The sequence below is a fragment of the Temnothorax longispinosus genome, chromosome 10 (assembly GCF_030848805.1).
Source record: "Temnothorax longispinosus isolate EJ_2023e chromosome 10, Tlon_JGU_v1, whole genome shotgun sequence".
NCBI classification, from domain to species: Eukaryota; Metazoa; Arthropoda; class Insecta; order Hymenoptera; family Formicidae; genus Temnothorax; species Temnothorax longispinosus.
Window position 1 is genome coordinate 11155093 of NC_092367.1, and position 15460 is coordinate 11170552.

The 15460-nt window shown below is 40.0% G+C and overlaps 1 protein-coding gene across 10 annotated transcripts in view; it reads right to left on the reverse strand.

Moving 5' to 3' along the window:
* Pfas (phosphoribosylformylglycinamidine synthase) overlaps nt 1–15460 on the reverse strand; it is a 189821-nt gene that overhangs the window by 36970 nt on the left and 137391 nt on the right. For all 10 annotated transcript variants that reach the window (XM_071791552.1, XM_071791547.1, XM_071791548.1 and 7 more), the window contains one exon: nt 1401–3107. In XM_071791552.1, the coding sequence (XP_071647653.1) occupies nt 1401–3107 (1707 nt within the window). The remainder of the gene's footprint in view (nt 1–1400; nt 3108–15460) is intronic.

Below are 15460 nucleotides of genomic sequence, written 5' to 3' on the forward strand. Positions count from 1 at the left end.
TATATGTGTTACAATAATACATATAAGAATTAGATATAAATTTTCTGTAACATCTATTAATGCGTATAATGGTCTTACTTCTCATTATAGCCTTGCTTCAAACGAGCGAAAAATAAGTTTCTTATTATACATGTAATTTTATATAGATTATCATTAAAAGAAGGTTGGTATTAAATTTGGCGATAATCGGTAAAAAAGTTCTTTCTTTATAAAATTTTGAATTTTTTGAGAAATGTTTGTGGTTGCTCTAACTTTTGCCAATTTTGAGATATTGGGCTATTTATAATTCTATTATATTCTTCAGTCTTTTCTACCCCTATTTCATATATAATTTTTTAAGATTTGGTTGATTAGACCCAACTTTATACGCGATTAAAGGTCCATATGCGAAGTCCATATATGGACCATGTAGCCTGAACTCCTAAAGTCAACATCGATTTGACATTGCTCGATTGTAAAAACCCCACTTGTGCTACTAAGCTAACCCTCTATCAATTCATAAAAAGAATAAATTTAAAATTTAAAAAAAAGTGCAAATTAGAAACTTGCACATTGCTTCCTCCTCATTACAGATCGCTACCGCGATCAAAGGTCCATTATTTTTTGAAAAATGTCCGTGGTTGCTCTAACTTCCGCAAATTTTAAGATATCGGACTACTTTTAATTTTATTACATTCTTCAGTCTTTTTTACCCCTATTTCATATATAATTCTTTAAGATTTGATTTATTAGATCCAGCTTTATACGCGATCAAAGGTCCATTATTTTTTTAGAAATGTCTGTGATAGCTATAACTTCCGCAAATTTGGAGATATTGGGTTATTTCTAATTCTATTATTTTCTTCGGTCTTTTCTACCCTTATTTCATATATACTTATTTATAGGATTTGATTGATTAGACCCAGCTTTATACACGATTAAAGGTCCATATGCGAAGTCCATATATGGACCATGTAGCTTGAACTCCCAAAGTCAACATCGATTTGACATTGCATCTATTGTAAAACCTCACTTGTGTTACTAAGCTAAACTTTTTTCAATTTATAAAAAGGTTAAATTTGAAATGAAAAAAAGTGTGAAAATTAGAAACTTGCACATTGCTTCTTTATCATTACAGATCGCTACCATTGCTCCTATTTTATTTCGTTCATAAAGCTTCCTCTATGAGGAAGCCAAACTAATAAATACTAATAATTATGCATCGAATAAAATACAAGCTTCCTCATAAGAGGAGCTTTGTGAGCAAGATAAAATAGGAGCAATGGTAGCAATCTGTAATGAAGAGGAAGCAATGTGCAAGTTTCTAATTTGCACACTTTTTTGTTACTTTCATAAAAAAATATCAGTCCAAATATAATAATTTGTTTGTTACAAATATATGTTAAAATGTGAGAACATACCTGATTGGTAAGCAGTTATTCTGTTCAAGAATTTTCAAAACTTCTTCACGAAAAGTGAATCTCCCTTCTCCATGAGCCACCCATACACCTAGCACGCTATCCTCCATGCCTTTTAACATGATCGAGGGCGAGTTCTTGATTCGAACAGTGGTCCACCTGCACTCGAACCTCTCCGACAGATTATGATCCAAGCAAATTCCTGGTCTGTCTTTAGTGTTCTCGTCACCTACCCAGCCTAATAGACTCATCAACTGGCATCCATTGCAAACGCCCAAACTAAAAGTATTTTCACGAGCAACAAATCGCGATAATTGTTCACGTAGAGATGGATGGAAAAGGAAACTGGCTGCCCATCCCTTGGCAGAACCACAAACATCAGCATAGCTGAAGCCTCCAGGGAAGATAATACCCCTAAAGACATCCAACGTAATTCGGTTTTTCAGCAGATCTTGCATCATAACATCCCAGACATCAAAGCCGGCTTCCAACAGAGAAGCTGCCATCTCTCTATCTCCATTAATTCCTTCCTCTCTTATGACGGCTACTCTGACACGCTCCGAATCCTTTAGTATTGAATGAGATCTAACAGGGTCAAAACCCAGACAATAAGCTGGAATAGTTCGTTCCCTCAGACTGGAAAACTCTTCCAAGGCACAAATAATGTTTGTTTGATAGCGTTCTAGTTGATAACTAGTTTCTTCCCAAATGTTCATCGAATCAATCACTGTAGTGCTCAATACAATCTCATTTCGAACTTTAACGACTATCTTCGAGCTCATTCCAAGACCCACGGACTTTCCGATTGAATACACTGGAACTCCGTAGCATTGGAACATTTTTATCGCTTCATTTTGATATTTTTCATCGATTTCCAATATCCAACCAACCTCTTCGGAAAATAAAACGTCAATGACAGGTGCAGGTTTATGAATTATATCAACGTTTATTCCTGAGATTCCAGCGAAGCACATTTCTAGAAGACAAGTAATCAATCCACCATCACTAATGTCGTGACCAGCGAAGACCTTCTTATCGGCGATTAGTTGTTGCGTAGCATTAAAGGCATTTTTGAAAGCCTGTGCATCTTCGACGTCCGGCACATCATTGCCTAATTGATAATAGACCTGAGACAAGGCAGTTCCTCCAAGCCGGCTCTTGCCATAAGACAAATCAATGAAGAGCAAGCAACCTTGTTGTCCTATAGCGGGAGCTTTAAGATCGGGAGTGACTACCTGACGAATATCGGGACACGGTGCGTAGCAAGATATGACGAGAGCACCGGGTGCCTTGACAATATCCTTATCGGTACGTACGGCCATGCTGAGCGAATCTTTACCGCCATCGATTGCGATCCCAAATTCCTTCATCAGTGAACACATCGCTGAACAAGCCTTGTAGAGTGCTGCACCTTCACCCGGAAGCTTTGCTGGCCACATCCAATTGCCACTACACTTGACATCTTGTAATGCGGAAACTCGCGCGAATACTAAATTGCTAAGAGCTTCGGCTACTGTCATTCGAGCACCAGCTGCTTCGTTCACTAATCCTTTAATCGGCTGTTCGCCAATGGAAGTTGCGATGCCCTTCGTAGAAAAATGCGAAATGGCTGTCACAGCAACATCTGCTAGAGGAGTATGCAATGGACCAACACATTGCTGCTGAGCCACTAAGCCAGTCACGCAACGATCTACTTTATTCGTTAGATACCTGGTAAGAATGCAATACAAAGTTTTTAGATTTTATTCATATCATATTCTTGAAAAAATTGAAAAATTAGAGATTATAAAAATAAGAAATTTTTTAATACTTTCACAAAATTATGTAAATAATTGAAACGCAATACAAATATTAACTGCTATTAACAACTTAGAATAAAGAAAATCGGAGGAAGTACTATATTAGTATAATACAATTTTTTATATATTTATGTACTTTTTATTCTTTTATATATATATTATATATTCCCCGAATTTATTCTCTTATACAGGCATGAAATTTTGTAATTTAAGAAATATATTTAATTGTTTCATCCCACTCCCATTTTAATGAGCATTAAATATATTATAGTATAAATCAATATGAATAGCGTTATTGCTTATTTACTTTTTTAATAATATCTTTATTCCTTATTTAGTCTTAGTATACACTTTTAGTATATACTTTTAAAAATTTCAATGTAATATATATCACTAACAAAAATATATAGTACTTCTAAATATTTTATTCATACTATGTCCTATATAAAACTGTCTAAACTAAATAATCATATAAATACGGTTGTACTTCTGTTAATGTTGTCAATGTCTTTATTTGAATAAGAGATTTTTTAATTCTAAAAAAACAATTTTACTACACATTAATCCCCTGATTGTCAATGACGGAAATATCCGCACATCCGAAAAAACTGGCCAGGACTGTTTATGACGAAAAAATCCGCACATTTAAGAAAAGATACTTTTAACGGAGCAATTAAAACAGTACCTTATTTTTTCATGTATTTGGGGTCACTGAATTCAAATTTCAAATCAAAATTGTGAAATTCAAAATGGCAGATTTAATATTGCAAACTAAAAATGCAAAAAATTGTTTAATTTGCATAAAAATTTATATTTAAAAGTTTTTGAAACCGCTGATTTCAAATTCAAAATAAAATTTCAAGAATTTAAAATGGTAAATTCAATATGATAATCAAAAAATTCAAAATATGGTTTAATTACATAAAAATATTTGAAGAGTTTTTGAAGCTATTGATTCCGTTTTTAAAATTAAAGTTTGTTAATTTCAAATGACAGATATGATGGCCAAACATTTAAAATATCACTAGATTTGCATAAAAATTAATTTGTAAGATTTTATAATTAGCCAGTTCGTCAAGTATGCAGAAATATGAGTCGTCAAAGCAACTCTGTGTCTTTGTTAGAATTTATGTTTTTTTGTTCCTTGATATGCAGCATTTCCGATATAAGTTTCTTATGAAAGTTAGGTTCAGAATCACGTATTTCTGTGTTGTGCCAATCAAAAGTGTAAAAGACCCACACAACTCTTATGGAAATTAGATTTCGGTAAAATGGGCAGAAACTTTGGAAATAAATAGTTTATGTGATGCTGATCAAAAGTCACAATAGGCATGCAAGATTCACAATAATAAACAGTTTAGGCGCTATCAATGTTCAAAAGTCAAAATAAGGTTGGGGTGGCCGCGCGCGCCCCTACCAAGATGGTAACACGGTAATTAGACACGTTTTCTCGCGAGCGCTTGACCACGCCGACGTAAATATATTGTTACGCCCGTGCTGGACACTGAGTAGAGAAGTCGCGGAAAGCTGTGAAGCGCGCTCCTTGACAACGGGAGTTTGTTGATGGATTTATTGATTTTCTGTCTGGCGGATTTTTGGAATCCGCACGCGTTCTGTTTTACGAGCTTGGAATAAACGTATTTCTTAAGTTCTTTTGAGTTCTCTTTCCTTTCGCGAGTTCTGCGAAATACGTGCGCGAGTGTGGAGTGCGCGATAGTGTTACGGCGGCGAGCTTACTCGACGAGCGTAACATTTTGGGGGCTCGTCCGGAATACGAGGCGACGAACGCAGTATCCCGAACAGGATGACGACCACGCACACCCCGCCGAGGACCCGTTCGCAGGCCGCGGCGTCGGCAACAACGGAGGCGGGCGCGACCCATCCGCAGGATGCGGGGGCGACGGAGGCAGAGGCGGGCGCTTTCGAAGCTGTCTACTTGGAGCTTCAAAAGCTGCGCCAGGAGCGGCGGCTGGAGCAGCAGGAGCAACAGCTTTTCCGCAGCGAGTTGGAGGCTCGCCTGAAGGAACGCGACGCTGCAGTGGCACGTCTTCAGGAGCAACTTGCCGTACATCAGCTAAGTCCCTCCAATAATGTTTCTCGCGGCGAAATTCCGAATGAAGAGACGCGTGAGATAGGTGCGGGTGAGGGCGCGTGTGCGGGGCGCGCCGCGTGCGGAAATTCGGTCGAGCCGCTGCGTGTGATGGGCACGGGCGAGAGCTGGGAACGAAATTAAATCGGCGGGGAATGAGAAAGATGAAAAGAGTTCTGTAAATTTTAAGAAGAATTCGGGTTTCAGGACGAGATTCGGGCGTGAGGAAAAGGAGTGCTGGCAGTGCGGTGCCAAAGGGCACTTTCGGTCGGAGTGCCCTTCTCTAACTACGGAAGAGAAGGGAAACTCGGAATAGCCGAGCTCAGCGGGGCATGTTCGGCTCAGGGGTGCAAAGGCCCTGCAAAATTAAGTAGGATAAGTAGCGGGTTAAGTGATTTTTGTTTTCGCGGCCGAGTTAATGGCCGGACTTGCGTCTTTAGAATAGATACGGGCTCCGATGTGTCGGTACTTAGGGAAGATTTGTTAGGTCCTTTGAAATCACCCACTCCTGTAGAGAGATATTTCTTGACCTATCCAACGGGAGAAACGGTTCCTGTAAAACATAGAGTGGTGGTTGGAATCGAAATAGGGAAATTTTCTTTGGATTTTCCGGTAATCATAGCGGCCATAAAAGACGAGTGTATTCTAGGAGCGGACTTTCTTTCAAAAATAGGGGTAGGAAGCGTTTTCTCTTCGGTTTTTGAGGAAACGGTGTCAGAGAGTCAAGAAAACTTTTTCTGTTCCCGAATTTGTAGTTTTGATAAGGGGATTCCTTTTTTTCTTAAAGAATTCTTTGAGAAAAATTCCGAAACTCTCAACGCTTCTCAAAAGGAGCAGTTTGCTGAATTGGTGATCGAGTTTCAAGATGTCTTTTCGGAAGATGTGGTTGCAGGAAATTGCTCCGTCATTGAGCATGCTATTAGGGTGAAAAATTCTTCTCCGATTAAACAAGCTCCTAGGCGAATTCCACTGCATATGCGAGAAGAGGTGGAAAAGATTTTAAACGAAGTGAAACAACGTGGTGTCATCGAAGAATCTCATAGCGCCTGGGTTTCTCCAGCTGTTTTAGTTAAAAAGAAAGATGGAACGATTAGATTCTGTATCGATTTCAGGAAGCTCAATGCCATTACAGAAAAAGATTCTTATCCTATTCCCAGGATAGATGATCTTTTTGATCGTTTATCCGAAAATTCCTGGTTCACCACCTTAGATTTAAAAAGCGGCTATTGGCAGGTGAAGTTTCGTCCTCAGGATAGGGAGAAAACGGCTTTCTCTATAGGAAATGGCAGTTTACTGTAATGCCATTTGGATTATGTAATGCTCCTGCTACTTTTGAGCGATTGATGGAGCAGGTTAGGTTCTTCGTGAGATATTGAATAAGATCTGTATGGTTTATTTGGATGATGTCATCATCTATAGTAAAACTTTCGAGGAAATGCTGGTAAATTTAAGGGAAGTATTTCTTTGTTTACGGGGTGCAAATTTAAAACTCAATCCAAAAAAATGTACTTTCTTCGGGAGAGAAGTGAAATACTTAGGCCATGTCATTTCAGAAAGAGAAATCTCCACTGATTCGGAGAAAATTAAGACCGTTCAAAAGTGGCCTATTCCTCAAAATAAGAAGCAAGTGCGAAGCTTCTTGGGACTCTGCTCATATTATAGGAAATTTGTGAAGGGATTTTCTCTTATTGCTAAGCCATTATTTTCTTTAACTGAGAATCTTAGAAAATTTGTGTGGGATGGGCGTTGTCAGGAAGCTTTTGAGAAGCTTAAACAAAACTTAATTTTTCCTCCTATTTTAGCTTTTCCAATAGAAAAAGAGGAATTTATTCTTGATACTGACGCTTCAAATCACGGCTTGGGCGCGGTACTTTCTCAGATTCAGGATGGTAGGGAGAGGGTCTTAGCTTATTATAGTCGGGTTTTGAGCAAGTCTGAAAGGAACTATTGCGTAACTCGTCGGGAGCTGTTAGCTTCGGTGGAGGCTTTGAAGACCTTCCATCACTATTTATATGGACGTGAATTCTCGGTTAGAACGGATCATATTTTGTTACGCTGGTTGATGTCTTTTAAGAATCTAGAAGGGCAGTTAGCACGTTGGATGGAACGCCTACAACAATTTAATTTCGTAGTCAAGCACCGAGCAGGAAAGGTGCACGCAAACGCTGACGCGTTGTCTAGGCGTCCATGTGCGGAAGGAAACTGCAGATATTGTGATAAAGTGGAGATGGGGGAAGAAAGTATTGTAAGGGGAGATGTTAGAAGAATAATCTTCAAAGAAATTGAATCTGCGGACTGGAAAAGAATGCAATTGGAGGACCCTTCAATTGTAGGAATTTATCGTGGAAAAGAGGAGAATAGGCGACCTCTTCGTCAAGAAATAGCTCAGAGAGATTCGACTGCTAAGGACTATTGGCTCCAATGGGATTCCCTGGTGATTAAAGACGGGATTTTGTGTAGGAAATGGGAGTCTCCAAATTTATGTTCCGTTGTTTTTCAAACTATAGTTCCTCAAGGAATGATTTCGCGAATTTTAGAAGAAGCTCATGATTCTTCCACAGGTGGCCATTTTGGTGTCAATAAGACCTTAGAGAAGATCCGGAAACATTTTTATTGGGCTTTCTGTAAGCAGGATGTCAAACATTGGTGTAGGACTTGTAAAGTTTGCGTTTCAAAGAGAGGGCCATCTGATAAAGGAAAGTCTTCTTTGCAAATTTACAATGTCAGTGCGCCTTTCAAAAAAATTCAAATGGATGTTCTTGGTCCCCTTCCAACTTCTTCTTCGGGAAATAAATATCTGTTGGTGGTTACGGACTGTTTCACGAAATGGGTGGAAGCTTTTCCGCTTGGAAATATTAGGGCTAAAACGATTGCGGAAGTTTTCTTGAGTCAAGTGGTTTCTAGATACGGCATTCCTTCGGAATTACATACTGACCAAGGAAGAAATTTTGAATCTCGATTATTCTTGGAACTAACTCAGTTATTGGGAATTAAAAAAACAAGAACTACTCCATTTCACCCTCAATCCAATGGTCAGGTGGAACGTCAACATCAGACGTTGTTAAATTATCTGGCAAAGTTTGTTGCTGAAAATCAATGAGATTGGGATCGTTGGATTCCATTAGAGTTGTTGGCGTATAGGTCTTCTAAACATGAAACTACTGGTTTCACTCCTTCTGAATTGCATTTAGGTCGGGAGTTAAGATTACCCTTGGATCTACTTCGCGGACATCCTCCTGGTTCTGAGACTATTCCTTCGGAAAGAGAATATTTCCGTCACTTGAAAGGAAAAATGGATCTCATTCATAACATTGTATGTCAACGTATGGAAATTAAGTCTCAAAAAGCCAAGGCGCTTTATGATCGGAAGGATAGACAATTATGCTATAAGCCTGAGCAAAAAGTCTGGTTATTTAATCCTCGAAGAAAAATAGGAATAACTCCTAAGTTACAAAGTAATTGGGAAGGTCCTTTTGAAGTCGTTAAAAGAATAAATGATGTAGTTTATTGCATTCGTAGGTCTAAACGGCATAAGAACAAAGTCGTTCATTTAGATAGATTAGCTACTTTTTATGAGAGGTAATTCCTTTCGAATCAATTTTCGTCCGGAGCGCGGAGCCCGAAAAATTTCAATTCATTTAATTAGTTTTTAGGTTTTTAAGAAAAAGATATTTTTCTTTTGTTGTTACTTTCAGCTACTTCTTCGGGAAGATGGTGCCGAACAACATCAGGCGAAGATATTAGTTGAAAGAAGACCGCCTTGCCCACGGTTTTTGATCGTGGTTTTTCCGTGGGATTTAGGGCAAATGCCAAGGCGGGGACTGGGGAGTCTTGCGAGACGCAGGGTCCACGAAAGCTTCCCCCTCCAGTTCGAAGACTCTCAAGAGGACAGCGCTGGTAGCAGAAGGAAAGCCGACGTTGAAAAGGTTCACACGTGGAAAAAAGCGTTTTTGGATTGAGGGAAGAAACGAAGCTCGTTAACTCGCAGCTTAGCTGTGCTCGAGGTAGAGCAGGAAGCGTTTCAGGTTCCCGGAAATCTAAGAGAAAGAAACTGCTTGCAACTTTCCTCTAGTTGTCGGGACGACAACTTAAGAAGAGGGAGACAATGTTACGCCCGTGCTGGACACTGAGTAGAGAAGTCGCGGAAAGCTGTGAAGCGCGCTCCTTGACAACGGGAGTTTGTTGATGGATTTATCGATTTTCTGTCTGGCGGATTTTTGGAATCCGCACGCGTTCAGTTTTACGAGCTTGGAATAAACGTATTTCTTAAGTTCTTTTGAGTTCTCTTTCCTTTCGCGAGTTCTGCGAAATACGTGCGCGAGTGTGGAGTGCGCGATAGTGTTACGGCGGCGAGCTTACTCGACGAGCGTAACAATATAAACAAATTCGACAGCAATATTCATTGCCCTGATCGACACTCTCACCGACAATCTCATCGGACGACAAGAGTTAGGCGGGCATATAGTGGAGTGGCACCATCGCGACTCGCAGAGAGTCACATGGTATTTTTGGGGACGCATCCTCCACATACCATCGTTACATCCAACCATACACTTCTCTCCATCACTATTATCCATGATCGACATCGACATACGTATCCCCACAAGGTGTTATTTTAATACTATTGTGGGTGTTTGAAATGTACAAGTTCGCGCAGGAACCTGAACTCTAGAAATTATAGAAAAGGGAACGATACTTTACTTGTGGTTTAGTCGGTAAAGAGACTGTGTAAGTGTAGACATCTGTGAGCATAATGGATTATAAGCGGCGATTCGATAGCAGGCTCATAGATGGCATCGATGTTACAGTTCCCTATTTATCTTTAGCATTAAGAGTTTCGCGCGCGCTGCGACGGCGACGTTGCGCCCCAGCGCCGGAAAAAGGCACGGACCGACGATACTGCGCAAGCGTAAACGTATCGAGATGAACGTGAAGACCGCCGGGAAGGTATTCGTCTTCCGGCTAGCGAGGCGAAGAGTTGCGTTCCTTCTACCGGCGTCGTATATTTATGCAAATAGTTACGCGAGTGCAATCCGCCAGACTATTGAGTCTGAGACTGACCAGGGCCATTACAAGGACGTCTCCGCAGCATCAGAGGAGACATTGCAATACGGATCAGAGGCGATTACAAGTACCTCTCCCGATATACGACGGAAGGAAGGACGAACTTAGCCATTGCAACCAGGGTTCGGCAAACGGACGATAGCGGCCATTTTGCGCAATGCATAGGCCCTCCTGGTTTTGGTCAATGACCATCTTATCCAAAGACAACGACGGCGGATGCTTTCAGGTAACAAATACACATATCGAACTCGTGTAAATCAGAGATCACTTACGAGATTAATCGGCATCTATCAATAGGATTATGATGAACGCAAGGTTCTCATAAAAGGCAAAGGATTATGATGAACGCAAGGTTCTCATAAAAGGCAAAGGATTATGATGAACGCAACGTTCTATCATAAAACAGCGATCGTCTGATTACCGAGTTCGAGAAAGCACGGGGCGAAGGATAGCATCCTCGCATAACACGGGGCGACGGATCACATCCTCGCAGAACGGCTATATTACTGCCAAATATTCCGGGATTAATTATCGGTCTGAGCTCAGTCGAATTAAAGTCACGTTTACATGGTTGCAACCCGCGGATAAAGTCATTGATTTTCAATATGCAATTGTTTAACTTACGTTCTCGATGCACACGTAAATCGAATCTTCATGTATAATTACTATTATCTTAACGAATATTACGATTTATCCTATGGCTATTTGCCAATTATTTAAGTGTACGAAGCACTATATTACTTATGAAAAGTTACTTATCTTTTAATTTAGTTCGTTCTTCAATTATTAACATATATGTATATATTATTACTCGAAATATTTATAACCTGAATTACCATATAAGTTACTGTGCCAATTGATAACTAGAAAGAACGTTATATTTCAGCTACCGAATCTCACATAATATTTATAAGAACATAAATTTTCTCTCGAATGCTTTACTTTGCACATGTTCATTTGCTTATACTTTGAGTGAGATATATATATACTAATTATAATAGACGAATTCTCAATTGACACAGTACTTCCATTTATGTATATGCTTTGTATAATATTGCTCTAATTACATAACCTGCGTTTGACTTATGTGCTTAACTTGTATGATCCTTTCTTGAAACACAAACAAAGATTGAAATCACTTGGTTGTTTATTTGGCTAAGAAGCAGAATAACGGATTTCTGTTCTCTTGAACTCAATCTTGATGAGAGATTAACTTCTTTTTATGACGCATGAGAAAGGATTATGCAACAATAATTCAATATTGTCTGATTTTGTGTTTATGCTATACGTTCTTGGTAAAATATTATTACGATAAATTTGCTGATTGTAATCAAACCGCTGCGAAAATACACAGTCTCTTTACCGACTAAACCACAAGTAAAGTATCGTTCCCTTTTCTATAATTTCTAGAGTTCAGGTTCCTGCGCGAACTTGTACATTTCAAACAGTGGGACAGTGGATTTTGATGAAATTGGTTGAAGCTTCGGAAATATATAGTTTATATGATGCTGATTGAAAGTTATTAATAGACAAGATTCACAATAATTGACCGTTTAAACGCTGTCAGTTCAAAAGTCAAAATAAAGTGTTATTTCAGCACTATTGTGTGAGTCTTTTACAATGTATTATTCTGTAGAATCACACAACTTATTCTTTTTATTAATACAAAAATATGTATTTATGTAAAAAAAAAAATATGTACATGCGTGTATGTATTGTGACGTGACATAGTCACGTCCCCTGTCCAGACGATAGCTCGACCGGGGGGAACGTCCGGGATGTCGTCTCCGCCGGAGCGAGGCGGGGCGGCAGCGTTAGAATTCGGTACATTATATTATTTCCGAGGATTTCAGGTATCGAGTAGATGACCAGGAGGAAATTGTAACGACTTGAGTCGCGCCGAGGGAGTTTACGGGAAGCGTTCTACGTAGGAGTTGGCCGGCGGGCGGGTCACGATTGGGCCCATGTGCCGGCGTTAGAGCGTCTCGCAGGGCGAGCGCATCAGCCCCGATGTTCGCCGGGATGAAGCCTGCCGAATCGCGAAGGAGGGAGATCGCCACGGAGCATTGCCTACCGGTCGACGGAGCCATCCTGGCCAGCCTGGCCGTCGTACACCGGCACCAGAGTCGCGGCCCGGTCAGCCGGACTCGAGAATAGGCTTTTCAAACCTGCCGCCGGCAAGCGAGGAAGCCACGAGGGGCGCCGACGCCGACGGAAGCGGGAGGCGCTCGGCTCGCATAGGGCTGATCGGCAAGGAGGGCTTGCAAGCACGGCGCGCGCAGGCGCGGGCCCGACGTGATCCCGCCGGGCTAGAGGATCGTCACTGTCGTGTCGGCGTGGCGAGGGACGACATCCCGAGAGGACCGGCAGCCGAGCTTGCGTAATTTGTAAGGCCACTACTCGAGCACCTCGTAACCCACGTCTGGGTACAAGTAAGATCGTTCTGACGGCCGGGGCCCTTCCGAGAGCGGCATAGAGCCGCGGGAAACATGCTTAGAGAATCGCGTACTGTGTCGTGAAGTATTTTGTAGCATCGCGTTTTGTGCTGATGAGAACTACCAAGCAAGTAATTATTAAATGGAATACTGACGGAGGGCCCGGCCAACAGAGTAATATGGGATCGCCCTGCCCGAAAAATCGTACGCGGCCGACAATCACCGTGTGATTCGTTGTAGTTTTCGTCGTGTCTTAGTGTTTCGTGTAATAGCGTTTTGTGTAACCGTGATGCGTAATGTAGCGAGGTGTCCTTCGCGCCGAGGTGGACCGTATTGTCGTAGAACGGGGGAGTAATGTTCGCGCAATCACGTCCCGGGGCGTGAGGCACCTGTTTTGGATCTTTGGGGCTTTTCGCGGGAGGCCCGCGTCTAGCTATTTATTTGGGACCATTCGCGAGACGTCGCGGGTGGTTATTCGGCCGTTGGAAAATCGTCGCGCGTAGGTATTATGTCTTGCGTTCGTGTAATCGCGTATTGTGTATTGCGGTCGTGTAACTGCGTCTTATAAGTTGCGTCCTTAGGCTAATTTCCGCGTTATTGTATCTCGTAGTTTCCGCGTTCCGCAGCCAAACATTCAAGAGAAAATTTGTAATTCACCGATTCATTTTAAAGAAACCTGCCGATTTATTCTGAAGTAATCTTCTCTCTAAGATTGTAATTCACCGATTCCGTCTGAAACAACTTGCTGATTTATTCTGACGTAACCTTTTCTGTCAAATACATTATATTTGTATTATTGTTATTTGCGTGTGTTAACTGCGCTACGTTCCCTCTCCTCCTCCGACCGCGATTACCCGAAGAAACTCACACCTGAGAGAATTGCGATCTTGTGGATCGTGGTGCGAGGAATCGCACCTGGCGCCCAATATTTCGAGGAATTATTTAGTCGAGCTACCATCTGGGTTTCTGAGAGTCTTGTCGTGATTGATTTTTCGTAAGATCTTTAGTGAATAAAGCGACAGCGCGCTCCTTCACGGCCGGCGAGACCGTGAGGACATCGTCGTTGTCGTCACAGTATACACACATATATGAATTATAACCACGGAATTTTAACCACGCTGTCATACCTCGGCCGCACAAAAAAAAGAAGTGTCAAATCAACATTGATATACTTGTATATACGCAAGAATATATAATCTTGAAATGAGATTATATTGCGTTAAACAAAGAAAACTTGCTTGAATAAAGTTATTTATGTAGTTAAACGAGATTTTATATATGGTTCAATTAAGAAAAAAAAGTTGAAATAAAAAGTTGAAATTCTTATAAGAAAATTATATATTCTTGCGTATATAAAAGTATATCAGTGTTGATTTGATACTTTTTTTTCTGTGCGCCAGCCAGGCTTCATATATGTACATGCATGTACATGTTTTTCACATAAACACATATTTTTGTATTAACAAAAAGAATAAATTACGTGATTCTGCAGAATAATACATTTGTAATTCACTGTCTCACAATAGTACTGAAATAACCTTGTTTTGACTTTTGAACGCTGATAGTGCTTAAACGGTCGATTATTGTGAATCTTGCCTATTATAATTTTCGATCAGCATCACATAAACTATCTATTTCCGAAGCTTCAGCCAATTTCACCAAAATCCAATTTTCATAAGAGTTGTGCAGGAAAGGGGTCCTTTAGTAATGTTCAGAGATTACAGAATGCTTAAATGGGTCCGTTTTAATATTATTTTTGCGTTCATTGATTTTAAACAAAAAAAACGGGATAAATTCTAACAGACACAGAATTGCTTGACGACTCATATTTCAGCATACTTGACAAATTGGCTAACTATAAAATCTAATTTATTTCGGTTATGCTCACGCATAAAGATGTATATACTTTATTAAAATAAAGGAATTGTCGTATGTGTACAAATAATAAAAGAAAAGAGCCAATAAATCGAGCAAACAAAAAATTATTGGCAAGAATGTTATTTCCGGGGCCCCTCAATTTGATAGGTGTATTTGATAGATCTTTCGCTGAGAAAAAGAATGCCGCAAACCACAATGCGCTACGATGCACATTGAAAACTATCACATTCAACTTTTCTTGTCAAATATATAATAAGTAATAACAGACTTCCAAATTACACTGTTCCTCTAACAATTTCTAATTGTTTATACGATTTTTTTTTAGAACTTTCTTTACATATTTTGACTATCTAACATCTCCGAAATCAATAACATTTTTGACGACTTTAATTCTTACTATTTGACCCGATTGTTCTCGCTTCCGACCGAGGAATTAATTATATAAATATTCTAACCGCGGACTACGTTTTATCTTGGTCTTACACTCGGACATTATATAGATCCAACGACTATCTAGTTATGTATCGTCATGCTTTCAACTGTAATGTGGTTTCTTGATCATGTTATTGGATTTGTGACTTTCATCTCATTTTCTCTGTTTACTCTGTTTAAACGCTTGACTCATTTCAATCTGTTCTCTATGTTACGTTAAAGTATTAAATGTTTAATCTGTATGTATACTGAAGAAGACTTGGTGAAGTCGAAACGTACCAATTTATAGTATATATATGCAAATTAATAAAGTAATTATTTAACATCTATTGTTCATTAGCCCCTTTTCATTTCTATTTTTGTACA